This window comes from Homalodisca vitripennis, unplaced genomic scaffold (genome assembly GCF_021130785.1).
Source record: "Homalodisca vitripennis isolate AUS2020 unplaced genomic scaffold, UT_GWSS_2.1 ScUCBcl_2840;HRSCAF=7960, whole genome shotgun sequence".
Taxonomy (NCBI): domain Eukaryota; kingdom Metazoa; phylum Arthropoda; class Insecta; order Hemiptera; family Cicadellidae; genus Homalodisca; species Homalodisca vitripennis.
In genome coordinates this window covers 6626-28016 of record NW_025778957.1, presented here as the reverse complement: position 1 = coordinate 28016, position 21391 = coordinate 6626, and the positions used below count along the sequence as shown (strand labels likewise).

Sequence of the window (21391 nt, the reverse complement as noted above, 5' to 3'; positions counted from 1 at the left end):
GCTATCTGTGAATGCCCTTAGTCTTTGAGTCAGTTACATTGAATCTTGTTATAAACCAACTGTTAATATTAATGATTTAATTGTGCAATGCAACGTAAGGAAATACAGTGTGTCATATTATCATTAGATTAAGAAGTTGAGGTCTATTTTGGTTTGGTATGATAAGATTAAAATAAGAGGAGTCGTTGGTTTGGAACAGTGTCTGCCATTACAAGGTCAATTTTGTGCAATTGAAAAAATAAAACATTTATCTTGATTTGATTTTTATCTTTTTGAGGAATTAAAACCGTAAATTGGGGTAAATATATCAAGATGCCGTCTAACTTAAGACAACATGTTTGTATTATATGTCTTCTCTTATTGTGTGGCTATCACAATAACCCCGTCCTGAACTTCCATTTATAAGGGAGGAAATTGAAAATGTTTACTGACACTGTTGTACTTTACTTCAATCAAAGAAAAACCTCTATTAGTCCATCTGTTGGTCTATGTTGCCAACAATTAATGAAGATTACACAAGCTACGTCATTTCGGATTTCCAGCTCAAAGAATGTTGAAACACGTTTAATATCCGGTGATTGAAGATGGCTCTCTACAGCAAGATTTCAAGAATGTAATCGTATTAACAATGTAACCTTCTATACATATATCAGCCATTTCGGTTAAAATGGCTGACTTATTTAACCCTTATAACATCACAGACGCTGTATGGCGCATAGACAAACTATCTCCAAACGGCAAAGACGCGGTACGGCGCATCAACACAAAACTGCGTCTATAGCAAATTTAAGTTCCTTTTAAATCTGATCAATGTCACTAACGGTATGCGTCAACCATGTGTGTGGGTTATTGATCTATGTCAAGCGTCAAAATATAGCTGTCGCGTTACATTGTTTGAAACAATAGACGCGGTGTCTAGACACTCTCCCCGCCACACGGCACAGACGCCGTACAGCGCGCGCGCTTTTGTTTGCAGTTTGGCTTCAGGTAGTGCGTGTCTAACCATCGCTGAGTCGGTTTCCTTCGTCGTGTTTTCTGTTTATATGGTTTTTATTTATTTGTTAAAAGTATTGATATCTTAGTTTTAGTATTCATTTAGTGTTTTTAGTGTCATTTTAGTGTTTAGTGTCACCTATTTAGTGTTCATTATTAGTGATAAATAACATGTCTCGTAACATTGACGATCCTGAGTATAGTGACTTTATAATTTTAAAATTTTTACTTTTTTATACTTACCATAATTATAGAAAGTAAAAATAAAAATGAACTTTACACATTAAAATTTTTTTTTTTTTTAATATTGTGCCGTTTGCTGGAAGTCGTGAAAAGTTATACTGACGTTATAAGGGTTAATACAAATATATCTGCCATATTTAAGGTTATCTACTTGTAAAATATTCATATTTATTAAAATTCGAGTATTCGATAGTCAGATAGTTGTATGTGTTTTGATATTCTTTTGAACAACTATATTTACTTTCATTTATTGTTTCTTTGACATTTGCATGACCAGTTCCAATGAAACAATCTAGTTTCCATAATAATCACTGTTATCATATATTACTAATGTTCTTACGTTGCAAAATGAGTGAAAGAGGATGAAATATGTCACCAGTTAGTGAAAAAAACTGAATGGAATGGAAGTAAATGTTGTGTATGACATGTTCAGAGGCGTAGATAGTAGGTAGAAACTGATGTGTAACATAGGTTTTCATAATTAATTATAATTAGATGGTCAAATGGACACCTATTTGTGTCACTGTTGTATTTTTGTGTGTCTAGGCCAACCTGGGTACAAATGCTGTGACGCCTCAACAGACCGTGCTGATGAACGGGCAACAGCAGCTGTTGTCTCCATCGTCTGCTACTGTTCCCCCCTCCCCTTCCCCTGCCACCCTCCAGGCCAATGCGTCACCTAACAAGTTTGTTGTCACCTCCGACTACATACAACAATGTAAGTGCACTTTTTTCGGTCTTGGAAGTGCTTAGTTTGTTTGTTTTTGTTTGAATGGAATACTTTCTATATATTGCCATGATTAGAGCAATTCCTGTTGTACGGTTAGTTTGAAAATAACAATTATTTTCACATTCAATGTTAGTGGTATTATTTAATTATTTATTTATTTAACTATTTGAACTGACTTGTTCTAAGCGTAAGAAAAGAAAAAACTCGGTACTAATAAAAAAAACTGCTTTATTAGAAAGAACAGACTCTATTTGATTTACGATGATCGGTTCTTGTGTTGTGCCTCCCAAAAGGAAGCGATGTCGCCGGGAAGGAGGCAAATCTGTGCTTATCTACTATTTATAAACAACGTATAACAATCTAAATGTGTTATTATTGACGTAATGACAGCAAACTTTCGTACATGTTACATCCGGAATAACAGCTGATCGAAACAATGTAAATTGGCATCCGGAACTTAATGACAAATCCAAAGACTATTAGAGTATTAACAGACAGTAATTTTTGTAAGGATCTTTTAATTTATCAATTTAATATTTATGTATTTCTACTTGACAATGAAACCAAACGCACTGCATTTAAAGCATCTTGTAAATATGGTGTTTGTTGTAACAGCCATCAAGAATGCACTGAAACAAGAGAACTTGAACCCCGAGATCGAGGAGAAGCTGCTGCAACTACAGAGGTACCAGCAGGAGAAGCAGGTGAAGAAGGAGGGAGTCGCGCCAGTCAGTCCTGCTCCATCACCCGTTGCGCCAACCCCGCCCGCTAAACCTGCACCGGCCAGGAAGCGGCCTTCGGCACCGGCTCACGATAGTACGGAAGGGGAGACTCCTAAGAAGAAAGTGCAGAGGGTAGAACATAAGGAGGGCAAGTGAGTACTGCTTTGAGATGTCATTGGGGTTTTGAGTATTTCTTGGGGTGCGCAGATTTAATGTTATGGTAATTGTAATTTTGTTCAAGAATCTTTATTAGTCATCATAACATCATTAAAATGCATTGACACCGTCACCAAAGCTTCAATAGAATATTAGCTCTCAATATATTAAATTAAATGTTAATTCAAGTGAAAAACCAGACTGGCCGAGATGAAACCATAATAGCTTATGTTTAACTAAACACAAAAGTTAAACAATCAACAGTAAATACAATGTATTTATTATGAATGTATAAACAGATTCTACAGAAAGTAAATTAATAACTGATTTATCAGAGAATAAATAGGTAAAATATTCAATAATAGTTCAAACAGTGAAACATTTAGGTAGACTACAATACAGATAGGTTTAAAATTAAAATTAAACAACTATGACAGAAAGTGCTAGATATTCATCTATACTATAAAAAGGTCTAGTTAACAGCCATCTATACATCACTGATTTGAATTTACTAAGACAATGTTATGACTGGCAAGAGGTACTTTATTAAACAAACTGATACCAATAAAAGAATACATAGATTATAATTTTCTTAATCTATAATAGGGCTAATCTAAATATAAGCTGCATCTAGTAGGGATACAGATGAATGTTAGTACAGATGACCAAGAGAAAAGTCACCAAGATTCTGTTTTACTTTAATCGGACATGAATAAATATAAGGGTTGATAACTCTAAGAGCCTTTTTCTGTATTAGTAAAACTTTTTAAATATTATGACTGTACCCCATAGGATGATTCCATACAATATGATGCTATGAAAAAATGTCATGAGCATGCTACAGATATATGTGACAAGTGGTTGTAAATGGTAATTTAGTAAACACAAAGAAATCATTATGAACAGAATATATCTCTAAACGAGTGAAATTTTGCAATTAAAACAGTTAACATTAAACATAAAGTGCCAGGTTAACATTGATTAGCACTCATCAATTATCAAAAAATAAAAATAATGTTTTCTCAATGTTTATTTTATTTTCTTTTTCTATGCAACGAAAGTAGAAGAAACTGCGTATAAATATTTTTTTTATTCTAAAACAAAGTATTTAGTGCCCTTTACACGAATCGTCAAGATCTGAATTGTTTGGATTCACCATTCCTGAATTCTCATTTCGCAAGTTTTATATATCCTAGAGAGAGAGGGTAATAAAACACCTGAAACAACACAGCACTTTATCGCTCAGTTATACACACCTCAGTGCTTGGGTCGGCAGGAGGATACATACGAGGGTCTTCCAGAAAGTAAAGAACGTTTTGTTATAAGTCAATAAAAACAAAAGATAAGAGCATGAAAAATTTATTTATAAATACTTATAAACTTACTCTATTTTTCTACAAAATCGCCGGAACTGTCAAGGCACTTGTTGTAGCGTGGCACCAGTTTTTCTATACCGACGTTATACTGTTCTGCCGCCAAGGAATGAAGCCACGTTTTTACTCCTTCTTTGAGGTCTTCGTCACCCAAAAAGTTTTTTCCGCCTAAAAACACTTTCAACTTTGGAAACAAGTGATAGTCACTCGGAGCCAGATCTGGACTATACGGAGGGTGTCCGAAGATTTGCCATTTGAAAGAATTGAGTTCTGCTTTGGTTCGTGCACTGCAATGAGGCCGAGCATTGTCGTAGATCAGCACCACTTTCGACGACAGCATTCCGCGTCGTTTGTTCTGAATAGCGCGGCGAAGCCTATGCAAGGTCTCGATGTAGGTCTCTGAGTTGATTGTTTCGCCTCTCGGCATGAACTCCACATGGATTAGGCCTTTTCGGTCCCAAAAAACTGTTGCCATCAATTTCCTGGTGTTCAAATTTGGTTTTTCTTTTCCTGTTTTTGTTGGTGAATTCGAGTGATGCCATTCCATTGACTGGAGCTTTGTTTCCGGGGTTCGATAGGAAACCCAAGTTTCGTCACCCGTTACGATGCGGTCAAGAAACGCATCACCTTCTTCGTCATACTGAGTCAAAAACTCAAGAGCTGCTCCCATCCGTTTAGTCTTGTGGACATCAGTAAGATTCTTAGGCACCCAACGAGCACACATTTTCTGATAACCAAGACGTTCAGTCACTATTTCGTGCAAAAGCGACCTTGAAATTTGTGGAAAAAATTCCACTAGACCACTCAAAGTGAAACGACGGTTTTGTTGAATTTTTCCATCAACTTTCGCTGCCAACTCGTCAGTAACGAGTGACGGCCTTCCACTTCGTTCCTCGTCGTGCACATTAGTTCGACCTTCCTTAAATTGAATGCACCATTTTCTCACTGATGACTCGTTCATCGCATTGTCACCGTAAACTGCCTTAATTTGCCTATAAATTTCAATAGGTCGAACATTCTGTGCATTCAGAAACCGTATCACACTACGCAGTTCACACTTGGCGGGATTTTCAATTAACGCCGCAATTTTAAACTTTCACAGGAGACGCAAACGTGACCTCACTGTACCGCTACTCAGCCCACACTGAGGCAGAAGGTGTGGCTAACGAACAAGCTATCTACCGCGGTGGTGGGGGGAACTGCGCCGCCCGTGATGCGCAATCGTTCTTTACTTTCTGGAAGACCCTCGTATATACGCTCTTGCGGCACTTTTACGGTACTACCAAACTGCTGTCTGTGAGACAAAAACCTATCTAGCGTTGATCGATAAGCACAGAGGCGGTCAGGTGGAATGCAGTACATTTTTAAACTACTGAAACAAACTTCTTGAATACTCTATCAGACTAACTCAGAACTACACAAAACAAGTAAACAATCATTTTGCGGGTATTCGCAATTACAGCATTTCGAGCATGTTCAGCCCTTGTACTTATGGTGCTGCAAGGGTTATAATAATTAATATTTTCATAGGAAATTCAGCAGTTTTTTCCATTAGTAATTAAATTATTTTTAGGTTTAATATTTCACCTCAAAGTATTAACTGTTGGACTTAAAAAATGAGTTGTGTTCAGTAATTAATACAGAGTGTTCATTTTGAAGGAAGTATATTTTGAGAGCATCCTTGTTGTAGAAGTGAGAGAAGCAGTGGTGGAGGCAAGGGTGGCAGGTCAGGGAAGCTGCAAGAAGAGAAGAAGCGGCAACAGATACAGACCAAACTGCAGGTCCTCTTGTTCAGGCATAAAGAGTTACTGAAGAAAGACATTCTGAAAAAGAGGGCTTTGCTGGAGAAAGATCTGCAAATCCAAATACAGGTAAGTTTAAAACGTTATATCCGTTTAGTTAGATTCTAGTTTCTTTTGGTGCTACAGCATTTGCTCTACTGTTATATACTGAAGTGAATAGTTTTACAGGAAAATATGTTATATTTTCGTGAGAAAACGTTTCTAAGCAAGACATAAACGTTGTATGTTAAAGTAGTGAAATGATTATTATATGACATAGGCCTATTTACAATATCTTGTATATTTCAGTATTAGTTTAATTATTGCGTAATAATTGGACTTGTTTTCATTATTTTGCTAAAGATTTCATGTAATAATACTAACCGAATTAAATAACAGTTAACAAAACTGATCATTGCTCATATGATTGAGAATAGTGCCCAACCTTTAGGCTGTAAGTGCATGTGCAAACATGCCTGAACCGGTGAAGGTTCATAATACTTCCCTCACAATAAAGTATAGTCCCCAAATGTTAACAATCCAATTGAACTAAATGACTGGGTTTGTTCAGATTGTTTAGAGAAAAGAAGTCAAATCTAACTGTTCAAATTTTGGAACGACAAGATACTTCCAACACCAATTAAAAACCACAGTTACACAACTAGTGATGTTACGTAACTACTGTGTATTATACAAAATGCACACAAATTTCTAGAGTGATTCTGTCAAGTTTAAGGCTAAATCGCATAACCACTCAGTGATGCTGTAGCATTAAAAGAGATAACAAATTCTGCTGTAGAAGAAAAGAATTCACCTCTCAAGTATCCGTGTAACATTCAAATTATTGAGGATAATATTTGAACTTTAAAAATAACATGGACAAGTATCTTAATTAGTGTTTTCTTTCGCTTGCTTTCTCTATGAATGATGAAATGTGAAAAAAATGTCAGTGTAACTTATATTGAAGTGCATTACAAGTTAAGACCATCAAAAATTAAATCTCGGATCAATCTAACAATAAATAATATTGTTCTATATTCAAAATTTGTATTTAAAATTATTTTTTAATAGTTTGTATGCCGTACTAATGATTAATCGATTGTATGACTTGAAGTCGTCTTTGCAGCAAGAACTGACTTTGGAGCTGGCGGCACGCACCAAGGTTGAGCGCAACAAGCAAGATGACACTCCGCCTGGCCGAACTGAGCGCACAACAACAGGCAGTGCGAAACGGAAGAGTGCACCGGTCCATGCGCCCCGGCGCAAGAACAACAAGGCTCCATCCGCCGTTCCACCATCCTCCAAGCCATCCAACAAGAAGGAAAAACTGTTGTGCCTGTGTCGAACGCCATATGATGACACCAAGTATGTATTTGTAGGCAATTTAGTGAGAAATGTTAAAAATGGGGTAGTTGAGCGATGTTTCTTTATTTTGTTTCATCCATTCCAACAGTTTCAATGAGCCGACGAAGAAGAGCAATGATGGGCCCAGTGGCACGATTTAATTGTCGACTTTTTTGTTATCATCTCAGTGTATGACTAGGCTAATTAGCTAAAGACTGCTTGATTTTTAATTCTTTCTGTTGTATATTGCAACACTCTTTTTCAATTAGATTGTTAAGGACAGAGATTTGATCACGTTAGATCAGAATAGTGTAATTACTACTTACTAATTTTACTGACAAAATACTTTGTTCAAAATCAAATCAATAATTTGTTATTTAATTAGGTCTGTATTATGATAGATTTATACAAAACTCAGAGTACATAAAGGCCAAAAGGAGAACTTCTACATGAGTAGAGCAGGTTTCTACTGAGTCAGTACAACCTTGTCCTATGATATGATGTGTGCCTTGATTTTAATTGTGATTATGTGGAAGTATGTACAGTTTAAAAGGTATTTAGTTAATGTTGTGTACTGTGAGTGTGGGTGTTGAGGATGTGATTGTTCACGGCAGGTTCTACGTTGGGTGTGACCTGTGCAACAACTGGTTCCACGGCGACTGTGTAGGCATCACCGAGGACATGAGCAAGACACTGACGGAGTTTGTCTGCACAGAGTGTCGACACGCACGTGACACCCAGGAGCTCTACTGCCTCTGCAAGCAGCCCTACGACGAGTCTCAGTAAGTATATGTTGCCTCGTTCAGTAAAATTACAATTTAACCCTTCGCAAGCAGCCAAAAATCTGCAAAATACCTTTTTATGTAACAACTACATTTTTTTATAGAAGCACATTTTTTTGATAAATGTTATATTTTCGTAAATTACCTCTGATAAATACAGTCTCAAACAGTTTTACACAAAAATTATTTCATAATAGTTTGTATACCGTACTGACTAATCATAGTATCTTGAAGTTGTCATAAAACGTAAAAACAAATGTAAAGAAAATACATTGATGTCATGTATGGTATAGCCCACGGTCACAGCATTATTGTGTACAAAATAGGCCATTTAAAGTTTTCTTATTGTACAAAAAAAGGTTTTTGTTCTGAGTTTGAATACTCAAAATTATTAACCCATAAATAACATAATATTCATATCATATTTCAATTGAAGCCCTAAACATTATATACAACATAATTATATTAAGGCAAAACTGATGATGCAATTGTGCGCAGGTTCTACATCTGCTGCGACCGTTGTCAGGACTGGTTCCACGGCCGCTGTGTAGGCATCCTGCAGTCGGAAGCGGACAACATCGATGAGTATGTCTGCCCCAACTGTCAGCGCAACTCCTCCATCAACTTCGCCAACATGAAGAATCTCAACACAAAGGATTTTGAGGCTCTCCGGAAACTCATCAAGCAGCTGCAAGTGAGTTTCGTGCTGAGTGAAAGTTTTAATTTTTGGTCTATCAGTTGTTAAATCTTCTAAAGACACAATTAGTTGTGTCATTTTCTAATATACACAAACATTTTAAATGTATTGAAAGTTGAATTTTTAAATTATATGTATTTTTAGCAGAGGTGTTGAAAAATTAGGGAAGCATTCTTATCTTTCTCTCAGATAAATGTTCTTGCTTATAGAAGAAAAATGCATGATCATTGTGAGGCAAGGCAAACACAACACCTGATTTAGTAATTCACATCTAAGAGAAACGCCTCACAGTGAAAATCTCAATTCAGATACATATCAAGTTCAGTGTAGTTAGCTTTGAATAATTTAACCCTACTAGCAGAAGTCGCTCAGTAAGCAAACCATTTTTGAGTTTTGTGTTAGGGTGTAGTTTCTAAATAAAAAATGTAAATGTAAAAAGATGTGTAAAATGTAATTGGAATAAAATGAACAGTACTCATGTGACAAAATCAAATGTTTAATTAATTTCTTTAATAGTTGTGTTTGTATCTAAATTCAAACAACAAATTTGTTTTTTTTTTTCAATTAATTTACGATATAACGTCAAGTTACATGCAATTCTTACAAAAAACTACACGAGCCTAAAAACAAAAATGTATATACTAGGCTAAATAGTACATTATAATCAAAATGCAATGTTTTTATTTTTAAATGTAGCTTGTTTTAGTAAATATTACTGAGAAATTGGGGTATTGCCAACACAAAAACAAATTGCAATTACAATATAATACTGAAGACATGAATTGAAAGTTTTTGTTTGTAGTTTTGTAAACTTCTTGTGATGGACGTAGTGTTATTTAAAAAATACATTTATAGTTTTGCGAATATTTTTCTTTCTTTTGCCACAAACACACTATTAAAATGATGATACAGTCCAATGACGTATAAGGCGATGTTGCCATATTGGTACTAACCATCAGCTGTTCCCTGATGTTGAGACAGATTAGTAATTTTTCATACACTTAAAAATTGGCAAAAGTGTTATCCGGGTGGTGTAGATGGGAATTAAAACACAACAGCCACTATTAAGCTTTTCTAAAGCGGAGTACTCTAGCAGATATATATGTATACATCCGTGAAAGGTTAATTTATAACCAAAAGGGAGAATGTTGTCAACATGATTCCTGTAGGACGTGGTGTTGGGTACTCAGCCGGTAGCAGCAGGAAGATTACAGAATTGTATCAATTTCCACATTGACAATAGTGAGTTTAACTGTCTGGTTGTATTTCCAGAGCCACAAAAGTGCCTGGCCATTCATGGAACCCGTTGATCCCACCGAAGCTCCAGATTACTACAAAGTCATCAAGGAACCTATGGGTGAGTGAGTACACGTACACGGTTTTTAAAAAAATGTGAAAGATAAAAAGAGTGTATGTTTAAATTGACCATAGCAGAATAGTTCTCGTCGTCATCACCCTGAGTGTTATTAAATGTTGGAAATTTAACAGTCTGAAAAGTACTATCCATCATCGGTATATTTGTTAAAATCAAGGTAAAATAAGTGTACCCAGATCAATAAACCATTTACATAAATTTGTAAAACTGTAATAAAAATTATACAGGGTGTTCAATAAAAGTTGTTCTAATACTCTGATATTTTGTTGTACACATAAAAATGAGCAAACAAATTCATATGAAGGTATGTCCTAACACCTTTAGTTTTCCGTCTATATGTCTGTATGTGTTCTTTATCAGAAAAATTATATGTTTTGAACCAGTTAAAATAGTCATGAATCTTGAGGATTGTAGTAATCTTTAGTAGACCTTTTTCAAAATAAAATATTAACAAAATCCTTTTACCTGTTTCGAAATGTTGGACGTTTAAATTATTCCAACCAAAATAACTCAAAACCTAATGTCCGCCATTTTTAAACGGGTTAAATGATTTTTTTAATATTTTATTTTCAAAAAGGTCTATCAAATTTTAATACAATTAATTGTCAAGTTTCATAACTTTGTTGTAGCTGGTTCAAAAGATATAATTTTTTGATAAAGAACACATACAGATAGATAGACAGAAAACTAAAGGTTTTAGGACATACCTTCATATGAACTTGTTTGCTCATTTTGATGTGTAGAACAAAATACCAAAGTATTGGAATACTTTTACTGAACACCTTGTATATAAGATAAATTGAATTCCTTTTTTTAAAAATGCACTTAATTTCTGAAGAATGTTTTTCCTCGTATTGTGCAAAATTAAGATATAAAATAGTTTATAACTGCAGTAGCATAGCTTTACGAAACTATTCAAAAGCAATATTAGTTTTGATGTAAATTCAAAGTGTTCAATTAAATCTGTCAACTATATAAAATACTAGTTATAGAAGAGGAATTTTAAACTAATAAGACCGGAATTTCAGTGTTGAATTCAATATTGAAGCAATACAAGAATATAAAATTGTATTAATAGATAGAATCTGCATCTATAGACAATGAGGAGATTATGTAGCTTTCTGTCTCGCCCACGTTGAATTAGGGTACCTGACACAATTGGTACATAAGAAGACTTTTTAATAACTATTTCTACTGTTCTGTATACACTAAAATGAACATCATTTATTAATTCGCATTCATCACTAATTTATTATTGTGTGTCTGCAGATCTTCAAACAATCGAGTTAAGGATAACGGACCGGCAGTATAAGAAGCTGAGTGAGTTCATAGGTGACATGACCAAGATATTCGACAACTGCCGATACTACAATCCGAGAGAATCACCGTTCTTCAAGTGTGCCGAGTCCCTAGAAGCGTATTTTGTGCAGAAAGTGAAAGGTTTGCGAGACAAGCTGGTGGACAACAAGTAGTGGATTTGAACTTGTGTTCGGGAGGAAGGTCTGTTTGAATCGATCTCATAAAGTTTTGTTTATTATATTCGCCTCAAGACCTCAGCCACCAACGGTATAAAATCAATGTTTATTTTGTTCTAACAACCTGTTACAAATTTATGCCATATACTTTTGTATGTTTAGTGCTGTTGTCGGTTAGCCGGTTGTGATTAAATTTCAAATACCACCAAAATCAAATGTGGAAATTTAATTTGATTATTTACCAAAATTGGAAACGATTGCCTTATATAGATTTGTAGATGGTGTGTAAGTAGGATGGAGCGGTGGTCTCGCAGAGTCGGCTCTTTGGACAACAAATTTGTAAAGTGATACAGGGTTTCTGTATGTATATAGCCACATGTACAAATGTAATATAGAATAAATTATTTCTAGATCCGTATTGACTCCTAGAGTGTTAAGTGTACATACAGAGCATAATGTGACTCGTGATTAACATGGTTCTTTGCATGGTCGATGAGAATAATATCTTAAAAGAGCTACCACTTGTGATAATTATATAATTTTTATTTTCTATTTGAGAAACAATAAAATTCCAGTGGAAGTCTTTATTGTTTATATTTGTATTAAGAAAACAATAGGAATGAATAGTTTATTTTGGACTTGTTATTGTTTTATTCGTCTTTTGTGTATTTATTTTTGTTTCTTTTTGTGTATTGCTGTCTTTTTTCTATTTACATCCAACATTCCCAGTTATCCAACATTTTAGATTCTCTCTTAGTGAGTCGTATGACATTTTTCAATTTGCCAAAATGTAGTTACCATTATGTTTTTAAGAGCGAACGGTTTGAAATCTAAAACAGTGTTGCCGCGCGTTCCCTTACATGTTGAACTGTTGAGTTTTGTTGTGTTTGGTTGTGAAATTTTGTTTGCCAAATTATGTAAAACTTACATCTGTCTAACAACAAAAACTTTATCAAATGTGTGGTAGAATCGCCTGTAGTCGGTATATATGTTGAAAATACTTGTCTGTATTGCCACAGCTAAACTACTGTTGGAGACTGTTATTAACAACGTAAATTATATTATTATCCAATGAGAGTTAGTAAAATACTCCGAAAATTCCACAGATTTTAAGTCGTTTCCAGTATTTTTAATGAATAAAAAAGTAAACACAATTTTTTTAATTCATAAAAAAGTAATTTCGATTCTTTGTGAAACCAAGATAGATTGTTGGTTAAACAATAATGAAAAAAATGTAATGGGTTAAATTTGATTTGAAAATGGTACTAAATTATTGGTACTATTGTAATTTACGATAGGGCTGGAACTTGAAGAATATTGATTGTATTGTATCAGTTAAGAGAATTTTATGCCGGTTTGTAGGTTTACTAGGCTTTAACAATATTGACATCCTTAAAGAATTTGAAATATAGCCCATTGATACCTTAGATTGTGATGATATTTTTCTCAAATTTAATTTTAATATTCCGTCTTCTTGAATAAAATCTGTTTTTAACGCGGCAGATGTCCTAGTGCGCTTGCTGTCTTATTAAAATAATTATCACTCAAGATAGAGCCGCAGCGAAAGTGTTGAACAATTTTAAATATTCAAAATGGCTAACTGAAAAAAAATAGTATGTAAAAATGTTTTCAGAAAATTCATTTTTTGATTAATATTGTTTGAATGTTATTGATAAATTAATATTGATCATAATAAAATAGGGGAACAATTATTAAGGATTTTTGTAATCAACCTAAATTTTGAGTAAAGTACATTTTAATTCTAGCTAGGTGAGACTAGATGCTATGAGTGTGGTCATTAACCAATGATGCGGCAATGTCACATTTGTTACTCATCGTAGTTATTTTCTCTTTGTTCCCTTTGTCGTGTTGTGGATCCTGACACAAATCGATCGTGTTATTGATTCAGGACATACTAAAGTGGCAAAGACAAAGTAAAACTGGTCATGGATTATACGCAACTTATTGTAACACTTAACAATCGATGACATTCTTTTAATGTATACTTTATAATTACATAATTTTACAATGACAAATGAGTATTGTTCAATCTATTTAATATAATAATCAGCTAGAAGTAATAATGTCAGACATAATAATTACATAATACATACATGACGAAAATAAAACTGGTAAAAACAGTAAGTTATTTTGACGAAACTTAAGCTATTCACTGAATAATTATAAATATTGACAGTGTAACATGGAAACTAAAACTTCAGTAGTTTACATAGCAGACTTCTCCGCTGGTCTCCAAATAGTACGAAAGAATTAATTGTCAGCATGACTTCACTGAAATGCACAATCTTTATTTCATGCGTCTAATTCTTGTTGTTGCAATAAACTAAATTTTTATTATGAATTAACTTACATTCTGTGTAGTAGTCATATGTGAAATCCTCAATTGTTGTGTGAAATATTCAAAAACTGTTAAATATTTGAAATATACTTTTGTTTTGAAGTAATAATTAGGCTCCATGGATTTTCCCTTATGCCTAATGTTTGTGTGTTTTGTTAAAAGCAATGTAAATGAAAATTGTAATACATTTTTAAACATTAGAAACTTTTAATCAACATATTCTTGATAAAAAACAATAACTCCTCACACTATCCGGTCTTAAAACAAGCGTGTTTTAGAATTGGCACTCTGTGTGAATAATTTCAAGCATTTTATGATAGTTTTTTAGTTCCTCTGCAGAATTGAATGTTCAAACTTCCATTATGTCAGACCAAGTGTACCAACCACCAGTATTTGCCAGAAAACGCAAATTAATAATAATGAAGAGCTGGGTGTTATAATTAATTATTTCACCCAAAAATCGATAAATTATTGTTCTTAGGATACTGGATTTGAATGTTTTCCTTAAATTGTAAATTTCTAATTGTTTAAATTGATTTGGAAAAAGTTAAAATACATTTATTCTTATTAAAATGTATTTTGTCATAATTAATATAATTTAATACAGAATAAAATTCCTTTTTCCTATGCATATACGTTTTCTTGAATGATTGAAACAACTAGAGCATGGTCAATCAACAGTTCAGTTCAGGTTGGGCTTTTTTTTGCGAATACGTTCATCTTACTATGAAACTAAGATAAAACCATCCAAATTTGTTCTACTCAGTAAAATAATTCAATAATCCTATCTCAATTTTGCTCCAGTTTGGAAAAGGGTTTAAGAATTGTTTCATTTCACTTCAGTTTCCATATGCTGATATTTTGGTGTATCAAATTACGCAAGTACATTATTTAACCTTAAAAGCAAATTTGTTAACCTGCACAGTATTGGATTTTTACACTAAGATGCTTTTAACGAGTAGGCATTAGTATGTTGCAAATAGGGGGATTTTATCAGATAAATACATTTTACCTTATTACCTACAGATAAATGTATTTCAGTTGGGTATTAATAAGATCTGGTGTAAAGGTTGACACACTGGTAGCTTCAAGTAAGAGTAATTTGAGAATGGGAGGAGAAAAAATATTGGGCTAGATCAAATTCTTTAGCTACAGCCCTAAATGATTTGGAGCCAAATGAAATTCGTTCTAAAAGCAAAAAACTAATTCTTAAAAATCAAAAAATTCTTTATACTATCTGTATCAATGGCTCCAACTTAAAATTTGACTGATTATTTTATTACTTGAACTTCCATTTATGATGTCTATAGATATGCTTTCTCGAGCAATGCTGATATTGTCTGGTTTCTGGACAGCCATAACTACAAACAAAAGAAAACTTAAGATTATTATAGTGGACCTGAACATTAAAAGACTGGTGTTTTGTAACTGCTACAAACCTTTAAACTCATTTATGTCAGGAAACAGAACATGCCAGACGTAACCTTTTAGATGTGACCAAGTTTTATAACATTTTTAATAATGACTTGCACCAGCTTAAAAATAAAATTTCCAGATAGAAAGGAAAATTAGATTGCAAACACATGCACATTTAGTCCCAACATCCGGTGGTTAAACATCCAAAGAGATGTGTTTACTGTGAAAATACTCACATAGAGGTTTGAGTGTTATATGAGAAATGGCATAGCTCATATAGCAATCCTTTGGCAGGGAAATAAGGAAATTGGAAGTTAGTTTAATTAATTTACCTCCAACCAAATGAAGTTGAGTTGCACTATTTGTAAAAAACAATTATTTATCGATATAATTCAACATGTGTTTGATCAGTTTACAAAATTTATAAATACCCATTTCTTTAAAGAAAGAATAATGTTGATTTATTAAAAAATTTAATAATATTCTTAAAATAACAGAACAGCTTTATTGAAATTGAACTGATTGATTACTGTCGTAGACAACTTATGTTGTGGAATGTTTGAAATATAATACTCAAGTTATATAATATAATACTCAGATTGTATAATGAAGTATGGTACATCATATTAAAAATTATTTCTACAAATATTAACAACAAATTAATGTGGTATCAATAAAGAGAACTCATTCACTAACACTTCAAAAATTGTATTCTACTGTATGTATTTTAGTACAAATTAAATTATAGTCCTTGTGACATGTTACATTTGTGAGAATCAAACAACAAGTAGTACTTCCAGCTCGGTAAATTCTTGGGATATTGTTTCCACAAGCTGTATTATAAACCATTTTGAACAGAGGAGTGTTTTTGGACTCTGGGAAATTCATGTTCGGTGAAGTCTTGCAGAAATTTTCGGTAAGTGCTACTTTGAGGACGATTGCAATAGGCTAATATTTTGCATACAAAATCTACTTAAACTTAAATTAGTCCGTAACATTACATTCACACTTTTCTGTAGGCCTGTTCAATTATCAGTGACCGGATTTGAATTTATTTCAAGGTTGTACAACCAAACCAACAAAAAATTTCATTCTAGTTATGTTAAAAGAAAGGCAGCACAAAGACTATTACAATACATAATAACTTCCATTAACAAATAACTTGTTTTAAGAGAAATATTTTTTTCAAATTGTGTTGTATTATGTATATTTTCTAAATTGATCATTTTTACTAGTAAAATGCATAATATATGTTTATAGGTGTTATGTTGGTATTTACATAATAGGGCAGCTTTTGCACATTTTGATATTACTCGGATGAAATCGTTTTTGTGTGTAAATACACTGTACATAGGAAGTTTAATAATTAACAGTAAGATAGTAATTTCAAACCAGGAAAGTTGACGTAGATGTAAAAAGGTATTTTATAAATTTTGATAGTAATTTAAAATAATGTACATTTGATTTGTTATTTAATGGGAATGTATAATGTATCAATATTGTTAATAATTTAGTTCATTGGAATAATATTTTTGTACAGTTCAAATTATATTTTGCCGTGTATATCGGAGTGAGTGAATTAAAATAATGTTGAGAGTATGTAAAAAGATGATCATTGTAAATATTAACCTTGCCCCATTATAATTAAATATAACTTTTAAGACGAAATTTTTTATACAAAGCTGTTATTTTAAAAGTATTTTCTATGTAAAAACGTATCATGATTTGGTAGAATTCACTTCCAACAATTGAATCCGGTTTTCAGTTTCTCATTGGATTTGTATAATAGAGCTGTGTGTCGTAGACTAGAATCTTGTTAAAATAAACAATCATGTGTACATCTGGAACTTGTATCCCTTCTTACCTTTAGTCCTCGCTAACATCTCAAATTACTCAAATCTCTGATCTGTGTAAAACTCACTCATATGAAGGCTGCATAATAGGTAAGTATTGGAGAAAAACAAACATTTTAAGAGCTGATGTTTGCTCAATTTTTCAAAGTTTTACAGTCACCATGCAGGGTGTGGGATACAGATTGATGAAAAGTTGAAGTGTAGAAACCTTGTCCTCTATACGTAATAATGTATTTAGTTCATCAATAAAGTGATGTGAATTAGCCGAATGTGGAGTTGGAACATTGGGAAAGAATCAAAAGTATTGATGTATAAATCGGATTTCCAACCAATTTTATTATATGGAGCAGAGACGTGGACATGGACTAAAAATGATTTAAGCAGATTGCAAGCTGCAGAAATGAGATTTTTAAGAGGGATAGAGAAGACTTGGACAAGAAGAGATAGAATGGTACGAAATTTTAACCCAGAGGACTTGATAGGTAGTTTCACTGCAAGAGACAATGGAAAGAAGAAGAATACAGTAGATGGGGCATGTGAAGAGGATGGGAGATAATAGAATGCCTAGAATAGCACTGGAGAAGGAGGAAAGAGGAAGAAGACCAAGAGGAAGATGGGAGGACCAAGTGTGGAAAGACATAGAGAGAAGGGGACTACAGAAAATGCAGGTGGAGGAAGAGGAGACCTGGAATGACAGACAAAAGTGGAGGAGGCTGTGTACGACGACCCGTAATAACGGAAACGTCAGATGATGATGATGAATTAGCCGACAATCAGACTGACGTGCGACATCCACAAGCCTTCAATCTTTCATTTTTTGTTTCAGATATCACACCATTTTTTAAACGTAGTATAAATTTGCCAGGCATAATATGAGGATTACTCTTAAAGTTTTGAGATATGGGCAGAAGGTGTGTACTACAATTATCTTAATGTACGAGCGTCACTTGGGTTCACCACCTGTCGTCTGTTCGAAAAGATCAATTTCATGGAATTATCAGGAGAGCATTTTCCATCTATATTTTAAAGTCAGTTAGTCTAAAAGGAGTGTGTTGAGTGTCACAAAATTGCTTTTGGCTCTGAAGCACCATTCTCTACTTCTGTTTTTAGGTGGTATTCGGAATTTCCAAGGGATCGTAATTTCCCTCTAGACGAACGTTTGGGAAAACTAAACACCGAAATCATTCAAAAAAATGTTGATTGGGTGCAACTGTGATCCAAGAAGATGGACAGTTTACTTTTTAATGATAGAGCTTCCCTAGGGATTGGATCGCAGTAGTGTGTATAATCTTGCATAACATTTTCGAAGTCAGCAAAATAGTTGCTCAATGGTTACCTCACGATTTGACGAACAAAAAGCTGAGCTTGTTAGAATTAGCCAGCTGTTTAATAATAGTGGTCATCGGATTATTTAAAAAATTCTCACTGATGATGAGACCTACATACCATTTCATAACGTTTCAAGTCTAGCAGAGAATGTGGGTATTTGAAGACGAAACATCTCCCATAACGTTCAAGAAACTACTATCAGTATAGAAAGTAATGTACAGTGTTTACTTTCATAGTACTAGGCTGGTGAAGTCAATAAAGTTGGAGAGACAAAAGAATGTCACCATGAGGGTATGTATATAAGGAGAGGCTCAGGCAAAAGGCCCCACTAAATAGTCAGGTCCAACTACTCCTTCCGTAACCCCACGTGCCACATCACAGATGTACATGACGAATCTATGCTGTGCTAACTTGATTCGTGCTCAGTTCAAGGCTACAATAAGTCTCAGTGGCATGTGCTTACACCTACATGCTTTTGAAACTTATCATAGTATGTGTGTGGCTACATTAGTAAAACCCTTCCTAGTGAACAGAATCCAAAAGTGACTGGAGGAGCAAGAGAAGGAGAACTAAAGGACTCGGTAAGCTCATTAAATTTCTCAAAATGCCTGGATTTAGAAGCTTTTGGCGTGTATTATAATAAAGAAGAAAATGGGTATAAGTGTTATCAATGTAGATGAAGCAGAAAACGTTTTCCCGAGGATCGTCTTTTCACTTAACATTAAAAATTGCATTGCATTATTCAAAACATTTTGATTGACTGTAACAATTCAAAAATTGACAAAGTTATTACAATTTTGAAATTGCCACATCATGTAAAGAAATATTTTCGACATTGTTCAGTAATGCTAACCTATTTAAATTGACAAGTAGGGTTACTCTCCAAACCATTCTACTTTCTTTAGGGTTTTTTTTGTTTAGGTGGAAGAATGGACTCAAATCTCGTGTAGTACCGCCATCTTGCCGAGTTTTATTTTATTTTAAATAGCATTTTTTAACTTTTAGTCCAATGGCAATCTATCCAATTATTCTGGTCAAAGATGCAGCATTCAAGTATACGGGCATTAACAATTTTTTAGATAGCATTTCCAACGAATCAACTGAACCAAAAGTAACGGAAAGGCTAAAATTGCTTAAAGAATAAATAAACTTGATACGAACTAAAAAAATCCATTACTGTACAAATATTTGTTGAATTGGAGTTCCAATCTATTTCCTAAGTTTGTCAAACTAGTCATATTTATTAACTCGAACTATACTTTTTCAACTGCATTAAAAAATATAAAAACTCACTACGATGGAATGCATCATTACACTTGGTATTCCAGTAAATTATAAAATTATGTGTTCTGCAGGGAATTGAAGACAATCTGAGTAAGATGGGTATTGGAGTAATAAAATCATTTACCTAGTTTAACAAAATATTTAAACCAATTTAGTATTACAAATTACATGCTTTAAAATATATAGACATGTTCAGTATGTATCACAATACTATCACACCAATTCTCAATCCATTAGGTAATTGGTTTGCTTGTAGGAGACGGGCAAAGCAGCAGCAATCTGTGGCACCACAAGAGTGATATTGCCGAAGCCAGGCCTTTGTATATACTGCAGAAGGGATTCAGACCTCCCTACGAAATTTTCAAAAACAAACATTAAAATTGCACCAAGTAGTTTGTTTTAATCTAGAAAACATTTATGATGTCTTAAAGCTTAACAATTCCTAATCCCTTGTTTTGTCAGCCTCTGATATAATCACTGACTGTCACAGCAAATCGGTACACTAAACAATGATTTCCAGAAGTTCTTCAGGACTCTGTCAAGGATTTAATTTACTACCACAACAATGGCTCTGCCCAAACTGCTGCAAAAACTTTGGACTACCCTCCTTATTCAATCGATCTCGCTATGTGCGACTTCTGGTTATTCTTCAAACTGAAGAAACGTTTGCGCGACTGTCACTATTTCTGAAGCTGAAATTCGTAAATATTTTGACTTCAATCCAAGAATTTAGTGGCTGGGTACTTTAAATAGGTTGAAAATCCTACCTAAAAAGTGCATTGACGCTGGAGGGGATTACATTGAATACGCCTAATGTTTGTTAAGCCTAGCACGAAAACTCAAGATTCAAGATTCAAGATCTTTATTGGTCTTTAAACACATTTAATAGTGCAATGGACTTCGTCAAGTTACTAAAATATTCTAAACTAAAACTAAAAAACAAACTACTCAGATTCTACCTACTCAATCCAGCCTACCAGCAAATATATAGATCTATACAATTAATAACAATAATAACCAAACAACCAACAGATCTATATAAATTAACAAATAATAAATAACTATTAACACATTTAACATGGATAAAATTTTAAAACTCAACAATATTAAAACTAAATAAATAATAAATAACTGAATAAATAAATACATTGAGAGACAAAATTTAAAAAAATATTCATTTATGTATATACAGATAAGTTAATAAATTAAAACACATACTATATCACGAATAAATAAAAAAACAAATACAAACAAACAATTACGGTTTATAATTTAACAAATCAATGGGACACACAACGAATATTAATTTTAAAAGCATAAACATGTAATATCGCTGCTTAAGAAATCTGAGACTGAGTAATAAACATTATTCTTGAACCAGTTCTCTAATACTCTCTTAAAATTGTTTAAAGGTACAATCCATGCATTTTGTGGTAATTTGTTAAACAGTTTAATTTTCATAAAAATATGGCTACCTCT

General features: G+C 33.5%; 1 protein-coding gene across 2 annotated transcripts; it reads left to right on the top strand.

Annotated features, from left to right (window-relative positions):
* Positions 1-1782: 1782 nt before the first annotated feature.
* LOC124372285 (nucleosome-remodeling factor subunit NURF301-like) lies at positions 1783-12309 on the top strand (the record flags this gene model as incomplete). Of its 2 annotated transcripts, none has more annotated exon segments than XM_046830665.1 (8): positions 1783-1954; positions 2582-2840; positions 5908-6088; positions 7125-7363; positions 7957-8124; positions 8623-8818; positions 10094-10178; positions 11466-12309. In XM_046830665.1, coding segments are annotated over 8 exon segments (1503 nt in total), but the record flags the coding sequence as incomplete, so codon positions are not given.
* Between the last annotated feature and the right edge of the window lie 9082 nt (positions 12310-21391).